The following is a 20,554-nucleotide window of genomic DNA, read 5'->3' on the forward strand; positions in this document are numbered from 1 at the left end:
GGACCGTTGGATGGACGATGGGCCTCATTTTTTTACCGGCCTTCTAGTTTTCCTCTCCTCCTCCCCGCAGGTGGCTGCGGCGCAGAATACTCTTGGAGGACAAAGAACCTTCCCACTTTTCATCTCTCGTCCCATCATATTCTGGCATTGAAATTCCTTCTTTGGGCGCAAAGCTGCTGCGGATCGGTCAATCATCTAGTAACCCTATCTCAATTTTCTTGATTTCATTTTCTTCGATCGGTTCAGGTCTAGGGTTTCTGTTGGTTTCTTGTTTTATGTGCTGCGGGTTGGTGTTGATCTGGAAATTTTCTTGTACGCATGAGTTTCCTTTCATCGTCCGATGGCGCATTGTTCCAAACCCCCACTTGCTTTTGATTCGAATTCGTTTCTTCTCTTCTTCTTGATCTGATTCTTGGTGGAGTCCTATCGATGGTTGCTTTGTCGTCGCAGATTGAGCTGCTGAGCCGTCTTCGTCAATGGCGCTTGGACGCCTCCTTCAAAGGGCTTCGATCAACCAGATTTCCAGCAGGATTTTTCCTGCTTTTGAAAGATCTTTCTCCGCTGCTGCTTCCCCCAGCGAACCCATCCGTGCCACTCTCTTCCCCGGTGATGGAATTGGGCCTGAGATCGCAGACTCTGTTAAGCATGTCTGTTTCTATGAAGCTTGCCATTCCTTTTCTTCTGTTGGCTTCACTTTTTGGACCGTATGCTTTAATTCTACGTTATTTTAAATCTCACATTTTTCGAGCATTACTTGATTTATATTTTTTACATCTATTTTACTTTGTCTACGCTAAATTGATAAGTTGTATTGCGTTTAGTTAAGTTGGCATTGTTTCCCTTCCAAATTGATTGGGTGGAAACAAAAACAAGGAACACCACAACAGTTCTTTTTTTTCGGATGCTATGCAGAGTATCTTTTTTTTTTCTTTCTTTTAATGTAATTTTAAAAGCAATATTTCCTGTTGAAAGAGGTGTAGGTTCCAATGTATATAATTAAGCTGGAAATGAGTGTATGTCACTTTTACAACCACATGAAGATCCAGAAATGGTGGTAGCATAAGTATGGATATTGAGTTGGATGCTTGGATATGTATGTTTTATGCTTGAATTTGTCTGTTACATGAAATGTTATTTTTAGTGACTTGGGGTGATTACTTCACCGAAGTATACGATACATTGGCTAATTGAATTAACGGAAATTGTAATAAGTAATATGTACATATAATTTGTCTAACAAGAACTATAAATCTTTTTTGTGTCAGATATTCCAATATGACACAAACTGTATTAGCCTTTCTGACACTATGCTTCTGTTGAGTTTTAAACTTTTATTTTTGTGAATTTTGATTATTAAACTTTTTTGTTTTGATTACAAAATAGAGAAAAATATTATAAATCTAATGAAAAAGATATATCTTCAAGATATGATTCTGTTGGTGGAGGATACGAAGAAATTACACTTTCCAAATTTTCATTTATCATTTCCTTATTTTTCTTAATTTCTTGAGCATGTTTTGCAAATTCTTTCTTAATGTCAATACTGAAAACCAAGAATAGATGCTTGAGCATACTGAGGTGCAATGATTTTAGTGTCAATACTTATTTGGTTGATTATTAAAGAATAAGTTGAAGATATTCCACATGTATAATGTCCCTAGAGCTATTGGAAGACAAGTAAGAAGTTATCAATGTACACATTTGATCTGGTTCTCTCCCAGACTGTTATTTATCTTCATTCGCAATCTGGCCATGACATGCCTGAGTGTAAAATCATAATCGAGAATAGATGATGCTCAATATAGGGAACCATAAATCTTTTTTGTGTCAGATATTCCAATATGACACAAACTGTATTAGCCTTTCTGACACTATGCTTCTGTTGAGTTTTAAACTTTTATTTTTGTGAATTTTGATTATTAAACTTTTTTGTTTTGATTACAAAATAGAGAAAAATATTATAAATCTAATGAAAAAGATTTATCTTCAAGATATGATTCTGTTGGTGGAGGATACGAAGAAATTACACTTTCCAAATTTTCATTTATCATTTCCTTATTTTTCTTAATTTCTTGAGCATGTTTTGCAAATTCTTTCTTAATGTCAATACTGAAAACCAAGAATAGATGCTTGAGCATACTGAGGTGCAATGATTTTAGTGTCAATACTTATTTGGTTGATTATTAAAGAATAAGTTGAAGATATTCCACATGTATAATGTCCCTAGAGCTATTGGAAGACAAGTAAGAAGTTATCAATGTACACATTTGATCTGGTTCTCTCCCAGATTGTTATTTATCTTCATTCGCAAATCTGGCCATGACATGCCTGAGTGTAAAATCATAATCGAGAATAGATGATGCTCAATATAGGGAACCATAAATCTTTTTTGTGTCAGATATTCCAATATGACACAAACTGTATTAGCCTTTCTGACACTATGCTTCTGTTGAGTTTTAAACTTTTATTTTTGTGAATTTTGATTATTAAACTTTTTTGTTTTGATTACAAAATAGAGAAAAATATTATAAATCTAATGAAAAAGATATATCTTCAAGATATGATTCTGTTGGTGGAGGATACGAAGAAATTACACTTTCCAAATTTTCATTTATCATTTCCTTATTTTTCTTAATTTCTTGAGCATGTTTTGCAAATTCTTTCTTAATGTCAATACTGAAAACCAAGAATAGATGCTTGAGCATACTGAGGTGCAATGATTTTAGTGTCAATACTTATTTGGTTGATTATTAAAGAATAAGTTGAAGATATTCCACATGTATAATGTCCCTAGAGCTATTGGAAGACAAGTAAGAAGTTATCAATGTACACATTTGATCTGGTTCTCTCCCAGACTGTTATTTATCTTCATTCGCAAATCTGGCCATGACATGCCTGGGTGTAAAATCATAATCGAGAATAGATGATGCTCAATATAGGGAACCATAAATCTTTTTTGTGTCAGATATTCCAATATGACACAAACTGTATTAGCCTTTCTAACACTATGCTTCTGTTGAGTTTTAAACTTTTATTTTTGTGAATTTTGATTATTAAACTTTTTTGTTTTGATTACAAAATAGAGAAAAATATTATAAATCTAATGAAAAAGATATATCTTCAAGATATGATTCTGTTGGTGGAGGATACGAAGAAATTACACTTTCCAAATTTTCATTTATCATTTCCTTATTTTTCTTAATTTCTTGAGCATGTTTTGCAAATTCTTTCTTAATGTCAATACTGAAAACCAAGAATAGATGCTTGAGCATACTGAGGTGCAATGATTTTAGTGTCAATACTTATTTGGTTGATTATTAAAGAATAAGTTGAAGATATTCCACATGTATAATGTCCCTAGAGCTATTGGAAGACAAGTAAGAAGTTATCAATGTACACATTTGATCTGGTTCTCTCCCAGACTGTTATTTATCTTCATTCGCAAATCTGGCCATGACATGCCTGGGTGTAAAATCATAATCGAGAATAGATGATGCTCAATATAGGGAACCATAAATCTTTTTTGTGTCAGATATTCCAATATGACACAAACTGTATTAGCCTTTCTGACACTATGCTTCTGTTGAGTTTTAAACTTTTATTTTTGTGAATTTTGATTATTAAACTTTTTTGTTTTGATTACAAAATAGAGAAAAATATTATAAATCTAATGAAAAAGATATATCTTCAAGATATGATTCTGTTGGTGGAGGATACGAAGAAATTACACTTTCCAAATTTTCATTTATCATTTCCTTATTTTTCTTAATTTCTTGAGCATGTTTTGCAAATTCTTTCTTAATGTCAATACTGAAAACCAAGAATAGTTGCTTGAGCATACTGAGGTGCAATGATTTTAGTGTCAATACTTATTTGGTTGATTATTAAAGAATAAGTTGAAGATATTCCACATGTATAATGTCCCTAGAGCTATTGGAAGACAAGTAAGAAGTTATCAATGTACACATTTGATCTGGTTCTCTCCCAGACTGTTATTTATCTTCATTCGCAATCTGGCCATGACATGCCTGAGTGTAAAATCATAATCGAGAATAGATGATGCTCAATATAGGGAACCATAAATCTTTTTTGTGTCAGATATTCCAATATGACACAAACTGTATTAGCCTTTCTGACACTATGCTTCTGTTGAGTTTTAAACTTTTATTTTTGTGAATTTTGATTATTAAACTTTTTTGTTTTGATTACAAAATAGAGAAAAATATTATAAATCTAATGAAAAAGATATATCTTCAAGATATGATTCTGTTGGTGGAGGATACGAAGAAATTACACTTTCCAAATTTTCATTTATCATTTCCTTATTTTTCTTAATTTCTTGAGCATGTTTTGCAAATTCTTTCTTAATGTCAATACTGAAAACCAAGAATAGATGCTTGAGCATACTGAGGTGCAATGATTTTAGTGTCAATACTTATTTGGTTGATTATTAAAGAATAAGTTGAAGATATTCCACATGTATAATGTCCCTAGAGCTATTGGAAGACAAGTAAGAAGTTATCAATGTACACATTTGATCTGGTTCTCTCCCAGATTGTTATTTATCTTCATTCGCAAATCTGGCCATGACATGCCTGAGTGTAAAATCATAATCGAGAATAGATGATGCTCAATATAGGGAACCATAAATCTTTTTTGTGTCAGATATTCCAATATGACACAAACTGTATTAGCCTTTCTGACACTATGCTTCTGTTGAGTTTTAAACTTTTATTTTTGTGAATTTTGATTATTAAACTTTTTTGTTTTGATTACAAAATAGAGAAAAATATTATAAATCTAATGAAAAAGATATATCTTCAAGATATGATTCTGTTGGTGGAGGATACGAAGAAATTACACTTTCCAAATTTTCATTTATCATTTCCTTATTTTTCTTAATTTCTTGAGCATGTTTTGCAAATTCTTTCTTAATGTCAATACTGAAAACCAAGAATAGATGCTTGAGCATACTGAGGTGCAATGATTTTAGTGTCAATACTTATTTGGTTGATTATTAAAGAATAAGTTGAAGATATTCCACATGTATAATGTCCCTAGAGCTATTGGAAGACAAGTAAGAAGTTATCAATGTACACATTTGATCTGGTTCTCTCCCAGACTGTTATTTATCTTCATTCGCAAATCTGGCCATGACATGCCTGAGTGTAAAATCATAATCGAGAATAGATGATGCTCAATATACGGAACCATAAATCTTTTTTGTGTCAGATATTCCAATATGACACAAACTGTATTAGCCTTTCTAACACTATGCTTCTGTTGAGTTTTAAACTTTTATTTTTGTGAATTTTGATTATTAAACTTTTTTGTTTTGATTACAAAATAGAGAAAAATATTATAAATCTAATGAAAAAGATATATCTTCAAGATATGATTCTGTTGGTGGAGGATACGAAGAAATTACACTTTCCAAATTTTCATTTATCATTTCCTTATTTTTCTTAATTTCTTGAGCATGTTTTGCAAATTCTTTCTTAATGTCAATACTGAAAACCAAGAATAGATGCTTGAGCATACTGAGGTGCAATGATTTTAGTGTCAATACTTATTTGGTTGATTATTAAAGAATAAGTTGAAGATATTCCACATGTATAATGTCCCTAGAGCTATTGGAAGACAAGTAAGAAGTTATCAATGTACACATTTGATCTGGTTCTCTCCCAGACTGTTATTTATCTTCATTCGCAAATCTGGCCATGACATGCCTGGGTGTAAAATCATAATCGAGAATAGATGATGCTCAATATAGGGAACCATAAATCTTTTTTGTGTCAGATATTCCAATATGACACAAACTGTATTAGCCTTTCTGACACTATGCTTCTGTTGAGTTTTAAACTTTTATTTTTGTGAATTTTGATTATTAAACTTTTTTGTTTTGATTACAAAATAGAGAAAAATATTATAAATCTAATGAAAAAGATATATCTTCAAGATATGATTCTGTTGGTGGAGGATACGAAGAAATTACACTTTCCAAATTTTCATTTATCATTTCCTTATTTTTCTTAATTTCTTGAGCATGTTTTGCAAATTCTTTCTTAATGTCAATACTGAAAACCAAGAATAGATGCTTGAGCATACTGAGGTGCAATGATTTTAGTGTCAATACTTATTTGGTTGATTATTAAAGAATAAGTTGAAGATATTCCACATGTATAATGTCCCTAGAGCTATTGGAAGACAAGTAAGAAGTTATCAATGTACACATTTGATCTGGTTCTCTCCCAGACTGTTATTTATCTTCATTCGCAAATCTGGCCATGACATGCCTGAGTGTAAAATCATAATCGAGAATAGATGATGCTCAATATAGGGAACCATAAATCTTTTTTGTGTCAGATATTCCAATATGACACAAACTGTATTAGCCTTTCTGACACTATGCTTCTGTTGAGTTTTAAACTTTTATTTTTGTGAATTTTGATTATTAAACTTTTTTGTTTTGATTACAAAATAGAGAAAAATATTATAAATCTAATGAAAAAGATATATCTTCAAGATATGATTCTGTTGGTGGAGGATACGAAGAAATTACACTTTCCAAATTTTCATATATCATTTCCTTATTTTTCTTAATTTCTTGAGCATGTTTTGCAAATTCTTTCTTAATGTCAATACTGAAAACCAAGAATAGATGCTTGAGCATACTGAGGTGCAATGATTTTAGTGTCAATACTTATTTGGTTGATTATTAAAGAATAAGTTGAAGATATTCCACATGTATAATGTCCCTAGAGCTATTGGAAGACAAGTAAGAAGTTATCAATGTACACATTTGATCTGGTTCTCTCCCAGACTGTTATTTATCTTCATTCGCAAATCTGGCCATGACATGCCTGAGTGTAAAATCATAATCGAGAATAGATGATGCTCAATATACGGAACCATAAATCTTTTTTGTGTCAGATATTCCAATATGACACAAACTGTATTAGCCTTTCTGACACTATGCTTCTGTTGAGTTTTAAACTTTTATTTTTGTGAATTTTGATTATTAAACTTTTTTGTTTTGATTACAAAATAGAGAAAAATATTATAAATCTAATTTAAAAGATATATCTTCAAGATATGATTCTGTTGGTGGAGGATACGAAGAAATTACACTTTCCAAATTTTCATTTATCATTTCCTTATTTTTCTTAATTTCTTGAGCATGTTTTGCAAATTCTTTCTTAATGTCAATACTGAAAACCAAGAATAGATTCTTGAGCATACTGAGGTGCAATGATTTTAGTGTCAATACTTATTTGGTTGATTATTAAAGAATAAGTTGAAGATATTCCACATGTATAATGTCCCTAGAGCTATTGGAAGACAAGTAAGAAGTTATCAATGTACACATTTGATCTGGTTCTCTCCCAGACTGTTATTTATCTTCATTCGCAAATCTGGCCATGACATGCCTGAGTGTAAAATCATAATCGAGAATAGATGATGCTCAATATACGGAACCATAAATCTTTTTTGTGTCAGATATTCCAATATGACACAAACTGTATTAGCCTTTCTGACACTATGCTTCTGTTGAGTTTTAAACTTTTATTTTTGTGAATTTTGATTATTAAACTTTTTTGTTTTGATTACAAAATAGAGAAAAATATTATAAATCTAATGAAAAAGATATATCTTCAAGATATGATTCTGTTGGTGGAGGATACGAAGAAATTACACTTTCCAAATTTTCATTTATCATTTCCTTATTTTTCTTAATTTCTTGAGCATGTTTTGCAAATTCTTTCTTAATGTCAATACTGAAAACCAAGAATAGATGCTTGAGCATACTGAGGTGCAATGATTTTAGTGTCAATACTTATTTGGTTGATTATTAAAGAATAAGTTGAAGATATTCCACATGTATAATGTCCCTAGAGCTATTGGAAGACAAGTAAGAAGTTATCAATGTACACATTTGATCTGGTTCTCTCCCAGACTGTTATTTATCTTCATTCGCAAATCTGGCCATGACATGCCTGAGTGTAAAATCATAATCGAGAATAGATGATGCTCAATATAGGGAACCATAAATCTTTTTTGTGTCAGATATTCCAATATGACACAAACTGTATTAGCCTTTCTGACACTATGCTTCTGTTGAGTTTTAAACTTTTATTTTTGTGAATTTTGATTATTAAACTTTTTTGTTTTGATTACAAAATAGAGAAAAATATTATAAATCTAATGAAAAAGATATATCTTCAAGATATGATTCTGTTGGTGGAGGATACGAAGAAATTACACTTTCCAAATTTTCATTTATCATTTCCTTATTTTTCTTAATTTCTTGAGCATGTTTTGCAAATTCTTTCTTAATGTCAATACTGAAAACCAAGAATAGATGCTTGAGCATACTGAGGTGCAATGATTTTAGTGTCAATACTTATTTGGTTGATTATTAAAGAATAAGTTGAAGATATTCCACATGTATAATGTCCCTAGAGCTATTGGAAGACAAGTAAGAAGTTATCAATGTACACATTTGATCTGGTTCTCTCCCAGACTGTTATTTATCTTCATTCGCAAATCTGGCCATGACATGCCTGAGTGTAAAATCATAATCGAGAATAGATGATGCTCAATATTGGGAACCATAAATATGGCCTAGGAACAGAAATCGCAACAAGTATAACTTTCTCAAGGATTGGCAATATTGTGAATTATTGGAGCCATATTAGAATATTCCATTTACAATCTTTTGGTTATATTTGTGAGCTAGGTGAAAAGTGAAGGAAGCCTAAAGGAGGGAATATGTAGGTAAAGAGTCTAAGAATTCGTATGTTCTGCAATCACCAGCCTTAGATGTGTTTCATAGTAAATTCATTTTGTTTTTAAGGGTTTGCTCATATTTTGGTGAAGAAATTTTGCTTATTTGGATGTCTTGATGGACCTCCAAATCCCGTACACTTTGAAGCTTGTTGGAATTGCCAAGGTAACGTGGAACAAGCAAAAGAAGACTATTTTCAAAGAGCCTAAAGTTGCCCACTTATCACTTTTATTTTTCTTTTAATTATCCTACATTGTTAATTTTTATGTTTCTTTCAATTATCTCACATTTTTAGCTATCTGGTTTTTAATGCTTAGAACTAGTATAAATAAAGGCCTCCTCTAAACCTATGGAATCATCAAGAAACAATATCTTCAAGTATTGTAAAGGTTTTATGTACTAGAAGGAGATGATTTCTCTCATCCTTCCTTATAAGGTTAGTTTGCTAAAATCCTTTCTAGTAGTATTTTTTTTATTTTGATTTTGTTCTGCGTCGGTATTAGAGTCTTGCTTTTGATGTTAGCATAATAGGTTTGTAGGTAGGAAATTAAAAAGTATGCTCTACACTTGCCACTTATAGTGGATTTTATGTATTAGAAACTTAATTTGCTAAGTATAACCCTATAGCCCATCAAGATGAGGTCTAGTGGCAATAATGGTAACAACGATGACAACATTATCGATGATGACAATGGAAATTTCGACAATGACGACCTTCATGATGGAAGCAATGGCAACAACCCTAACAATAATGATCGGGGAATGCGAGCCCTCTGGGCGACGTTAAAAGCACAAGAAGCAAGGATGACCCGAGAACTTTTAGAGATTTGTGACATGCTCACTAACTTGGGTTTTGGTGCCAATAGAGGTTCGTGATGATGGTAGGATCAATTGTGCTTGAGTTGATGCTAATGACCATTCTAATCATCAACGGGTCTCCAATCCAACGTAGGCAACCGACCTATGAAGATAAGTCAGACGAAAAAGAAGGAATTGTGGACTATCATAAAACCAACCAATGAAGAGGTGCATGTGCAACTCAATCTCGACACTTCAACCAACGTGGTACTATCCACCCATAACAACTAATAGTATATGATGATGACTCAGAAGATGACAGTGAAAGATATAATAGACATCAAGCATCACCCAGACGAGATAGGATATTTGAGGATTACCACCTCAAAGTAGACCTCCTCAGTTTTAATGGCCACCTCAGCATTGAGGTTTTTCTTGACTAGAGTTATGAACTAGAGGACTTCGAGGTGATGGATGTTCCTGATTAAAAAACTAGTCAAGCTTGTTGTATACAAGATGAAAGGAAGTACAGCAGCTTGGTGGGATACATTACAGAATGACAAAAAAAGGATAAGGAAAGGCACTAGTACAAACATAGCGAAAGGTGAAGCAACTTCTCAAAGGAAGATTCCTACCCTTAGACTATAAACAACTGTTGTTTCAACAGTATCAAAACTGCATCCAAGGCACTCAATTTGGAACCGGGTATATTGATGAATTTTTACGCCTTTCAGCTAGATATAACTTGTCAAAGTCACAAGACCAGCAAACAACAAGGTATGTCAACGGACTGAAATTTGCAATTAAAGATGGAATGTCTCTAACTCCGATTTGAACAGTAGATGAAGCTCACAATATGACATTAAAGGCTGAAATGCTGTTGACTTGACCTCCAATTGCTACCTGGAAATTCTCTACTTTGACGACGCAGCCTATTCTTAACAAAGAAAAGCAAGTTATGACTGAGTCAATATAACCTACAAATCAAGGCACAAATATTGAAAAAACAATACGGCAAGCGAAGCATATATCGATTACCACAAACAGTCCATATGCTCGACCCTTATTTGGGAAGTGTTTCAACCAAAGAGTGTCGTGCTTATAAGACTGTCAACCTTACAGATCACAAAATTGACTTAAGAAGAAGATGCCCAAAACGATGCGATTGATGATATTGATAGTGCTGAAATAGCAGAGGAAAAAAAGGAACATGTGGCATGTGTTGTAAAAAGATTATTACCTTAAGGCAAGAAGATCCATCTCAGCATAAGAAAATCTTCTATTCTTGATGCAGTGTTAATAACAAAGTCTATGCATTGATCATAGACAATAAAAGCTGTGACAATATTGTATCCAAATCATTAATGAGACACTTAAATTTACAGATGGAAGGTCATCCAACACCATACAAGCTAGGGTGTATTAAAGAAGGCCCAACTATCATTGTAACTGAGATCTGTATAGTTCCTCTCTCAATTGGGAAAAGGTTTAAGGAGGAAGTTATATGAGATAGTTGACATGGATGTATGCCATGTGCTACTTGGAAGGCTATGGCAGTATAATGTGAATGCAACCCAATTTGGAAGAAAGAATATTTGCATATTCTAGTATAACGGGAAAAAAATTGGCATTCTACTGACTAACAAAAAGGGAGATGAATCCAACACTTATGAAGTGGAGGGGATGTCTTTCTTATCTATCTTTAACTTTGTGCAAGAATTTATTGCTTGTTCTAAAGAAACAAGAGTATACTATGCTCTTATTGTGAAGGGAGAAGAACCGCTTGAATCAAAGATTCCAAACGAACTAAAATTGATATTGGAAGAATTTAAAGAGATCATCCCTAAAGAATTACCAGATGGACTTCCACCCGTGAGAGATATTCAACACCAAATTGATTTGGCTCGAAGAGCATGTCTACCAAATTTACCTCACTATTCGATGAACCCAAAAGAGAATGAGATGCTGAAGGAGAAGGTAGAAGAGTTGATGTGGATGGACATATTCGAGAAAGTATGGGCCCATGCGCTGTATGAGCTTTGTTGACACCTAAAAAAGATGGAAGCTGAAGGATGTGCGTAGATACTAGAGCCATCAACAAAATCAAGGTCAGGTATTCCCATACCTCAACTAGAAGATGTGTTGGATTAACTACAAGGCTCCAAGATATTCTCAAAGATTGATCTCTGTAGCGGATATTATCAAATTCGCATAAGTTCTGGAGATGAATGGAAGACTACATTCAAGACAAGAGAAGGCTCATATGAATGGTTAGTTATGCCTTTTGTTTTGTCCAATCATATCTATGATGATTACTTATTCAAAGGTGACCAGTTGTGCATTCCGAGGATATCCTTATGAGAAAAAATATTCAAGATTTACATAGAGGACTTTGAGACAAAACAATAGCAAGTGTCGAGGAGAGGTACTTTTGGCCACAATTAAAAAAGGATGTTGGTAATTTTGAAGAAAATATTTGACTTGTCAAACTGCAAAAGGCTAGTTGTAGAACACTAGTTTATATATGCCATTACCAGTTCCAGAAGATATTTGGAAGGATTTATCCATGGATTTTGTATTGAGATTGCCAAGAACTTAGAGGGGATTTGATTCTGTGTTTGTGGTTGTGGATTGGTTCTCCAAGATGGCCCATTTCAAACCATGTAAGAAGACTCCTGATGTGATATAAATTGCCAAGCTATTCTTTCAAGAAGTCATATGCCTATAAGGGGTACCAAAATCAATCACTTCTGATAGAGATTCTAAATTTCTATATCATTTTTAGCTGATCTTGTGAAAAATATTTGACGCAAGTTTGAAGTTCAGTAGCACAACTGACCCACAAATTGATGGTCAAACAGAGGTAACTAATAGGACTCTGGGAAACTTGATTTGTTGTATTTGTGGTGACAAACCAAGACAATGGGATTTCGCACTCGCATAAGTTGAATTTGCCTATAACAGTGCATAGTTCTATCAAGGCGTCATTATTTTCTGTTGTTTACAAGAAAATGCCAAAGCATGCTTTGGATTTAGTTCACCTATCAAAGACTCCTAGGATTAGTGTAACAACTAACAACATGGCTGAGTAAGTACAATCAACCCAAGCTGAAGTGAAGAAGAAGTTGGAAGTTACTAATGTCAGGTACAAGGAAGCAACTGATAAGCATAGGAGAGAGAAGGTATTCAAGGAAGGAGATATGGTTATGGTGTGCTTGCAAAAGAGAGATTTCCTATAGGCACTTACAACAAATTGAAGCTGAAGAAGTCTGGTCCCTAGAAGGCCTTAAAGAAAATCAATAACAATGCCTATGTGATTGATTTACCAGATAATTGGGGGATCTCAAAAACTTTCAATGTTATACATTTGTATTACTACTTTCTAAATGAGAATCCATAGTATCCTGACATAAACTCGAGGGCAAGTTTTTCTTAAGTGGCGGGGATTAATATGGAACAAGCAAAAGAAGACTTTTTTCAAAGAGCCTAAAGTTGCTCACTTATCATTTTTATTTTTTTCAATTATCCCACATTGAAAATTTTTATGTTTCTTTCAATTATCCCACATTGTTAGTTAGCTAGTTTTTAAGACCTAGAACTAGTATAAATAAAAACCTCCTTTAAGCTTATGGAATCATCAAGAAATAATATCTTCAAGTATTGTAAAGGTCTTCTCCACTATAAGTAATTGATTTCTCTAGTCCTCCATTTTAAGGTCAGTTTGCTAGAATCCTTTCTAATGATATTTTTAATTTTGTTTTCATTCTGCATCACAAGGTGTGTTTTTTCAGAAATATATTGAAATGTCCCTATGCTACAATTAGATGGTGAAGCTAAATAATGTTCCCAACTTTTGTACTTCCTGTCATGAATTCTAGATGGATGAGATCGTCTACATTTCGGGCAGGCAATTGATATGAATTTGATAAAAAAGCAATTGATATGATTTGGATCAAAACATGAATTATTGTGATGTTAGTTTCAACCCTTTTGTTGTGAGCATTTCATTTGCAACGTCTTGATGTCAAATAAGATAATTTGGGAGGAAAATGAAAAAGACAATAAATGGAAGAAAGCATGAGTTTGATGCTTAAGTTTCATGACCATTTTCAGTATCGTATTAATAAATTTTGTTAGTACAGGTGTTCAATGCAGCACAAGTTCCAATAGAATGGGAGGAACATTTTGTGGGTGACAAGGTCGATCCTAGAACAGAGAGCTTTTTAACATGGGAAAGTCTGGAATCAGTGCGAAGAAACGGCGTTGGCTTGAAAGGCCCTATGGCTACTCCCATTGGAAAGGGTCACCGGTCACTGAACCTTACCTTGAGGAAAGAACTTGGTCTCTATGCCAATGTTAGACCTTGCTACAGCCTTCCTGGCTATAAAACTCGATATGATGATGTAAATCTTGTGACAATTCGTGAAAATACAGAAGGAGAGTATAGTGGCCTTGAACACCAGGTAAGCCTTTTCTAGGAAATGTGTGTTATTCATTGTCCTTTTTTCGTGGTAAGTTTTGCATATATTGGTTATCTGATGTAGTTTTCTGCACATTACTCCAGGTGGTGAGAGGTGTTGTAGAAAGTCTGAAGATCATTACTCGTCAAGCAAGTTTAAGGGTCGCAGAATATGCTTTCCATTATGCCAAAGCAAATGGCCGCCAGCGAGTGTCTGCCATACACAAGGCCAACATCATGAGGAAGACTGATGGTCTTTTTCTGAAGGTATATCTATACCTAAATACACATATAGTGGTTAAATGTCCTTAATGTATATGCTACAATTTATAAGCTTCGTTGTTGATATATCTGCAGTGTTGCCGTGAGGTTGCAGAGAAGTACCCTGAGATAACTTACGAGGAAGTCATCATTGACAACTGTTGTATGATGGTATGTTTTGATTAGGCTTTAAATCTTTGACTGAAATTTTTTATGACCATATCATCAAATCATCACCATCATCTTCCAAGATGTTTTCATCAAATATGTCAGCCAGAGAGCATCATAAAGTCGAGCATATTTCACGGGTAACTTGAGACTTGTGACCAGTTGGTTTACTGACCTTAAACATCTTAGTGCCTAATTTTCAGTAAAGCAATAGGATTTGCCAAAACCTGAAATTTAATCATATCAGTGACTAAACTTACCTTAGTACGATCCTCTCTAATTCTGTGAGTCAAGAGTTCAGAAGTAAAAAATGATGAGTTTGGCTAGCGCTTATCTGGAAATCACATGTTAGCCAACATTCTATTGGTTCAGATCCCTCATGATCCATGTTAGATGTAATAAATATTTAGAGTTAAAAACTTGTGTAATTTTAGTGTAATGCCATATTGTAATTGATGAGCATTTTCCTGCATCAATGTGACAGCTTGTGAAAAATCCTACTCTCTTCGATGTACTGGTGATGCCCAATCTCTATGGAGATATAATCAGTGACCTTTGTGCAGGACTGATTGGAGGGCTGGGCTTAACTCCTAGGTAAATGTGATTTGCTTTTAACAATTTATAATTCACAAGGTAAAATAATTAACTCTATGACCTTTTTATTTCTAGTTGCAACATTGGTGAAGGTGGCATCGCTCTAGCAGAAGCCGTACATGGGTCAGCCCCTGATATAGCTGGAAAGGTAAATGATTTTCTCTATATTCAGTTGTATGCGTTCTGTCCTTTAGTGAATCAATCAGTATTCTGAACAACAGATCATATAGCGTGCATTTATTTTCATTAGTTTATATGATTTGGTTTGATTAGTGTTGGTGTGTATATTTTTGCATGGTAACTCGTAGGTTATTTTTATGCCCTGTTTTGCAGTATGATGCCTTCCTGCTTTTGTTTGATCTGTTTTGGAATTTGTGTATCCAGAATCTTGCAAACCCAACTGCTCTCTTGCTGAGTTCCGTTATGATGTTGCGCCACTTGAGGCTTACTGACAAAGCTGACCAAATCCACAATGCTATACTTAATACCATTTCAGAAGGAAAGTATCGAACGGTTGATCTTGGTGGGAATTCGTCAACTACAGATTTTACAAAGGCAGTATGCGATCATCTTTAGAAAGTTTGTGGCAGCACACCCGGATAACTGGTATACATAGTAATTGCTAGTTCGAGTCGGTTGTAGATTGCCCACACTAGTATATTAAGTTGCAATCACATGAATAATGCTCTTGGAGTTTTTCCTCGTCTATTTATTCCCAATTTCTTCGATTGAAGCAATACATGTAATAATTAACTAAAGGCATACAGCACGTTGCACTTGCGACTTCTTCTACATATTTTTGTCAACACATTTTGCATTTTATGCATGAAGCGCAAGTGACTACATTTTAAAAGCTTGAGCTGTGTTTTCTCTTGTGGATAGATGGAGTATGCTCGACAACAGGAACTGCTATTAGGTACGTTGTCGTGAGAAACAATTCCTTTATGATGATACATATATGAGACTGAGGAATGTTGGGTTCACATGACTTTAATTCATTATGGTGCAATGCCAAATTATGTGGGCATATGAATAGCTCCTACTAGCATACATGATGCATTCCGTGTGTTGGAAGAGCAGCAATGCCTCTTTGACAATGTCTTTCTTGTTGATGCCAGGATGGTACCAATCAAAATAGCGTTTGTTGAAGCGTGGAAAAGCAATAGAGGGGCTTCTCGCGACGACTCCCTCCACGCCATGGTTCGATTTCTGTCCCGACGACCAATGGTGAATCACAGGAGCATATGGGTCGATTTCTGTCCCGGGAGTTTGTCAAGCTAATAAACAACGACAGTCATTTTGGTTTAGAATGGTGAGGGATATGTTCAACCAGAGACGTGCTTTTGACGAGTTTATTTCAGAGAATTTTTCTTCCATCTCCATGTTAATTGACATCTTCGTCATCCTAAGGCGCCATCATGTCTTGGAAATGCTCTGCTAATCGATATGTTTTCTCTGTCACCAGATTGACATTACAGGTGAACTCGACTTCTTCTTCGTGTGCTTCCATGTGCGCACACGAAATGCATGCAGTTATGAAAACCCTAGAGGCATTGAAGATCTATTTTCTTGACAAAAGGGAAATCATTATTAGAACAGATTGCCAAGCAATAATAAGCTTCTTCAACAAGTCAGAACAAACCATCTAGAGTCAGATGGATGGCCTTTGTAGACTATATCACTGGAAGCGGCGTGGAAGTGAAATTTGAGCACATCGAAGGGGAAAGTAACATTCTAGCCGACTCTTTATCAAGACTAATAAATATTTTGGTTGCAGGATGGCCAAGCGAATCATTACTCCTAATCCTGGAAGCCACCCAGGAAGTTCAAGCCAAACCAAACATCAAGGCTGCCACACACCTGAATCAACTAATAAACCAGGCGACCTCCTCTTGCAATACCAACAGGAAATGGACAAGCTCAGAACCAAAACACGTGACGGACTCTCATTTAATGAAGAAGGATTATCTGAAAGAAGACTTGGATCAATTCAAAAGGAAGCCTCCCGACAAGCACTTGAAGCATTACAGCAATTCTTCGACATCCACTTAATCAAGACCAAAGAATATCAGAGGAGGAGCGGTGGAAAGGACAACTGGTACAGGGACTGGCTACCAGTCGTCCTTCAACAGCAACAACAACTAAAGGAGGCCCTATCTCTGGTAAAAGATGTCTCACAAAGGACAACCAGCTTCAGCCTTTAGACAGCTGGCATAAATACTTTACTTAGCCGCCAGGCAAAGACAAATAACAGCTGGCATAAATACTTTGCTTAGCCGTCAAGCAAAGACAAATGGTGTGGGGCAAAATATTTTGCTTTTCTTAGTCACTAAGGAAAATGAGCTGAGCCTCGGGGAGCCGCTCATAGTATCACCAATAATTGTGCGAAGGAATATGCTTTCCTTCGTCAGGAAGTTAGAGAAATATCTGATGAAAGGATAAGGATGCGATGGGGCCCAATGAGCACCCGGTTCTATCCTCTTCCTCTATATATTCTCTAGCTTAGTCTCTTGCAAGGCATCGGTCGAAAAACCAGAGCCTTACTTGAGAAGAAGATTATCCTCTATCCTTTGTAAGCACTTGTTCTTGATGAGTAAGGAAGACAGCGTTGTTATTGAGGCTTCGAGGTTCTTAACCCTATGCTCAAGGTTGCGGTTTTCTTCAAGCAAAAGTTTGAAGTTTCTTATATTTACTCTACTTGAAAGACAAGTTCGGTCGTAAATGACAGAGATGTTGTGAGCTAGTTCCTTTTTAGTGGGTTTTGGAGTCTCCGCTAGATTTAGGTAGTCCAGATGGGAGGTATGGGAGTCTGTATACCATTTTTGAATAGCTTCTTCCCAAAGCTTAGACATATGCTAAATATGCATTGTTTTAATCTACTTACGTTCTCAACTTTAGAGAGCTTGCGTCAAAGGTCTTACTGCGGTTCCCTGACCTGGCTGCCTTCCTCGGGCTCCTTACAAGTTTTAAACCGTAAGTGATGTTTTACAAAGCAAACTTAGCATAAACATCATAGCAATTTAGTTAGAAACTATATCAGAACAGAATACAACCGGCTCTGATACCAGAAAGTCGACTATAGAGGGAAGCAGGATCCAAGTAAGAAATGATAAGCACAATGACATCACGGAGAAGGATCAATATAGCCTCCCTGGAATTAACACCATCCTCAAAAAGGTTAGCAATAGTAAAATTTACTCAAAGTTTGATCTAAAATCTGGCTTTCATCAAGTCGCTATGCACCCCGATTCCATTGAATGGACTGCATTCTGGGTACCGGAAGGGTTGTATGAATGGCTTGCAATGCCATTTGGTCTTAAAAATGCCCCTGCGGTTTTCCAAAGGAAAATGGATAATTGCTTCAGAGGTACGGAACAATTCATTGCAGTCTACATTGATGATATCCTTGTTTTCTCAGAAAATGAAAAAGAGCATGAGCAGCACCTCACCAAGATGTTAAAAATATGCCAAGAGAATGGCCTTGTTTTAAGCCCAACAAAGATGAAAATTGCAGTAAAGGAAATTGAGTTTCTTGGAGCAGTCCTGGGGAATTCCAAGATCAAACTACAACCCCATATCATCAAAAAAATTACTGACTATCAGGAGGAAGACCTTACTACTAAGAAAGGCCTCAGGTCATGGCTGGGGATCCTAAACTATGCAAGAAGCTACATACCCAACCTGGGCAGACTCTTAGGCCCATTATATTCAAAAACAAGCCCAACAGGCGAGAAAAGGATGAACAATCAAGATTGGGAACTAATCAAGAAAATCAAGAGCTTAGTTATGCTGCTTGATTACGGCTACCTGATGGCTAAGAGTTCCCTGAAAATCACTTGTCTTGAGAAATCCAAGTGATGGGGGTTCAATAGATTCAGTAGCTTTAAGAGCTTCTTTGTAAGATTCGGTACTCCTGGAGGATATATGACTCATCCAAAGATTTGTTTTTCTATTTTGGATAATAGAATTTCAATCCTTTGGAGTTTTTGGTCCAGGCTCTGTGAAAGTCGTAAGGCTTCTTCCTCAATGAGTTTGGGTTGCTTAGTTATCTCTAAAATATTTTGGTATCCAGATATTTCTCAATATTCCTTACAAGTTTATCAAGAGTCTTGAAAGTCGACGGAAGCGGGAAGTAGGATCCAAGTAAGAAATGATAAGCACAAAGAACTATAGAAAGCTTAAGATTCTTACAATAGATTTGGTATGAACAAAGCTTGAAATGCTTACAAAGGATAGAGGATAATCTTCTTCTCAAGTAAGGCTCTGGTTTTTCGACCGATGCCTTGCAAGAGACTAAGCTAGAGAATATATAGAGGAAGAGGATAGAACCGGGTGCTCATTGGGCCCCATCGCATCCTTATCCTTTCATCAGATATTTCTCTAACTTCCTGACGAAGGAAAGCATATTCCTTCGCACAATTATTGGTGATACTATGAGCGGCTCCACGAGGCTCAGCTCATTTTCCTTAGTGACTAAGAAAAGCAAAATATTTTGCCCCACACCATTTGTCTTTGCTTGACGGCTAAGCAAAGTATTTATGCCAGCTGTTATTTGTCTTTGCCTGGCGGCTAAGTAAAGTATTTATGCCAGCTGTCTAAAGGCTGAAGCTGGTTGTCCTTTGTGAGACATCTTTTACCAGAGATAGGGCCTCCTTTAGTTGTTGTTGCTGTTGAAGGACGACTGGTAGCTAGTCCCTGTACCAGTTGTCCTTTCCACCGCTCCTTCTCTGATATTCTTTGGTCTTGATTAAGTGGATGTCGAAGAATTGCTGTAATGCTTCAAGTGCTTGTCGGGAGGCTTCCTTTTGAATTGATCCAAGTCTTCTTTCAGATAATCCTTCTTCATTAAATGAGAGTCCGTCACGTGTTTTGGTTCTGAGCTTGTCCATTTCCTGTTGGTATTGCAAGAGGAGGTCGCCTGGTTTGTTAGTTGATTCAGGTGTGTGGCAGCCTTGATGTTTGGTTTGGCTTGAACTTCCTGGGTGGCTTCCAGGATTAGGAGTAATGATTCGCTTGGCCATCCTGCAACCAAAATATTTATTAGTCTTGATAAAGAGTCGGCTAGAATGTTACTTTCCCCTTCGATGTGCTCAAACTTCACTTCCACGCCGCTTCCAGTGATATAGTCTACAAAGGCCATCCATCTGACTCTAGATGGTTTGTTCTGAGCTGACTTGTTGAAGAAGCTTATTATTGCTTGGCAATCTGTTCTAATAATGATTTCCCTTTTGTCAAGAAAATAGATCTTCAATGCCTCTAGGGTTTTCATAACTGCATGCATTTCAGCATCTATAGTCGATTTGATGGGATTGTACTTTCCACTGGCGTAAGCACATACCTTTTCAGTATTTCTGGGGTCATATCTTTGTTTTTTCCATTTACAAATTCCTCCCCATCCTTCCATGCATCCGTCTGTTTCTAGTATTATGAAACAGTCTTCAGGAGGTACTTCCAGGTCAGGAAGATTCTGTACTAAGCTCTTGATT

General features: G+C 35.4%; 1 protein-coding gene across 6 annotated transcripts; it reads left to right on the top strand.

The window, feature by feature from the left end:
• Positions 1-27: 27 nt before the first annotated feature.
• Positions 28-16,444, top strand: LOC135583311 (isocitrate dehydrogenase [NAD] catalytic subunit 5, mitochondrial-like). Of its 6 annotated transcripts, none has more exons than XR_010514197.1 (10): positions 28-186; positions 451-647; positions 13,729-14,049; positions 14,151-14,312; positions 14,403-14,477; positions 14,959-15,068; positions 15,144-15,216; positions 15,453-15,674; positions 15,900-15,984; positions 16,187-16,444. XR_010514197.1 is itself a non-coding variant. In XM_065187143.1 (9 exons), the coding sequence occupies exons 2-8, from the start codon at positions 477-479 to the stop codon at positions 15,642-15,644; spliced, it is 1,104 nt and encodes a 367-aa protein (XP_065043215.1). In that variant the 5' UTR covers positions 28-186; positions 451-476; the 3' UTR covers positions 15,645-15,674; positions 16,187-16,444. The 6 variants fall into 6 exon arrangements, 4 of the variants coding, with proteins under 4 accessions (XP_065043215.1, XP_065043214.1, XP_065043216.1 ...); XR_010514196.1 differs by having other exon boundaries at positions 15,951-15,984; XM_065187143.1 differs by lacking the exon at positions 15,900-15,984.
• Positions 16,445-20,554: the final 4,110 nt, after the last annotated feature.

The sequence above is a fragment of the Musa acuminata genome, chromosome BXJ1-6 (assembly GCF_036884655.1).
Source record: "Musa acuminata AAA Group cultivar baxijiao chromosome BXJ1-6, Cavendish_Baxijiao_AAA, whole genome shotgun sequence".
Taxonomy (NCBI): Eukaryota; Viridiplantae; Streptophyta; class Magnoliopsida; order Zingiberales; family Musaceae; genus Musa; species Musa acuminata.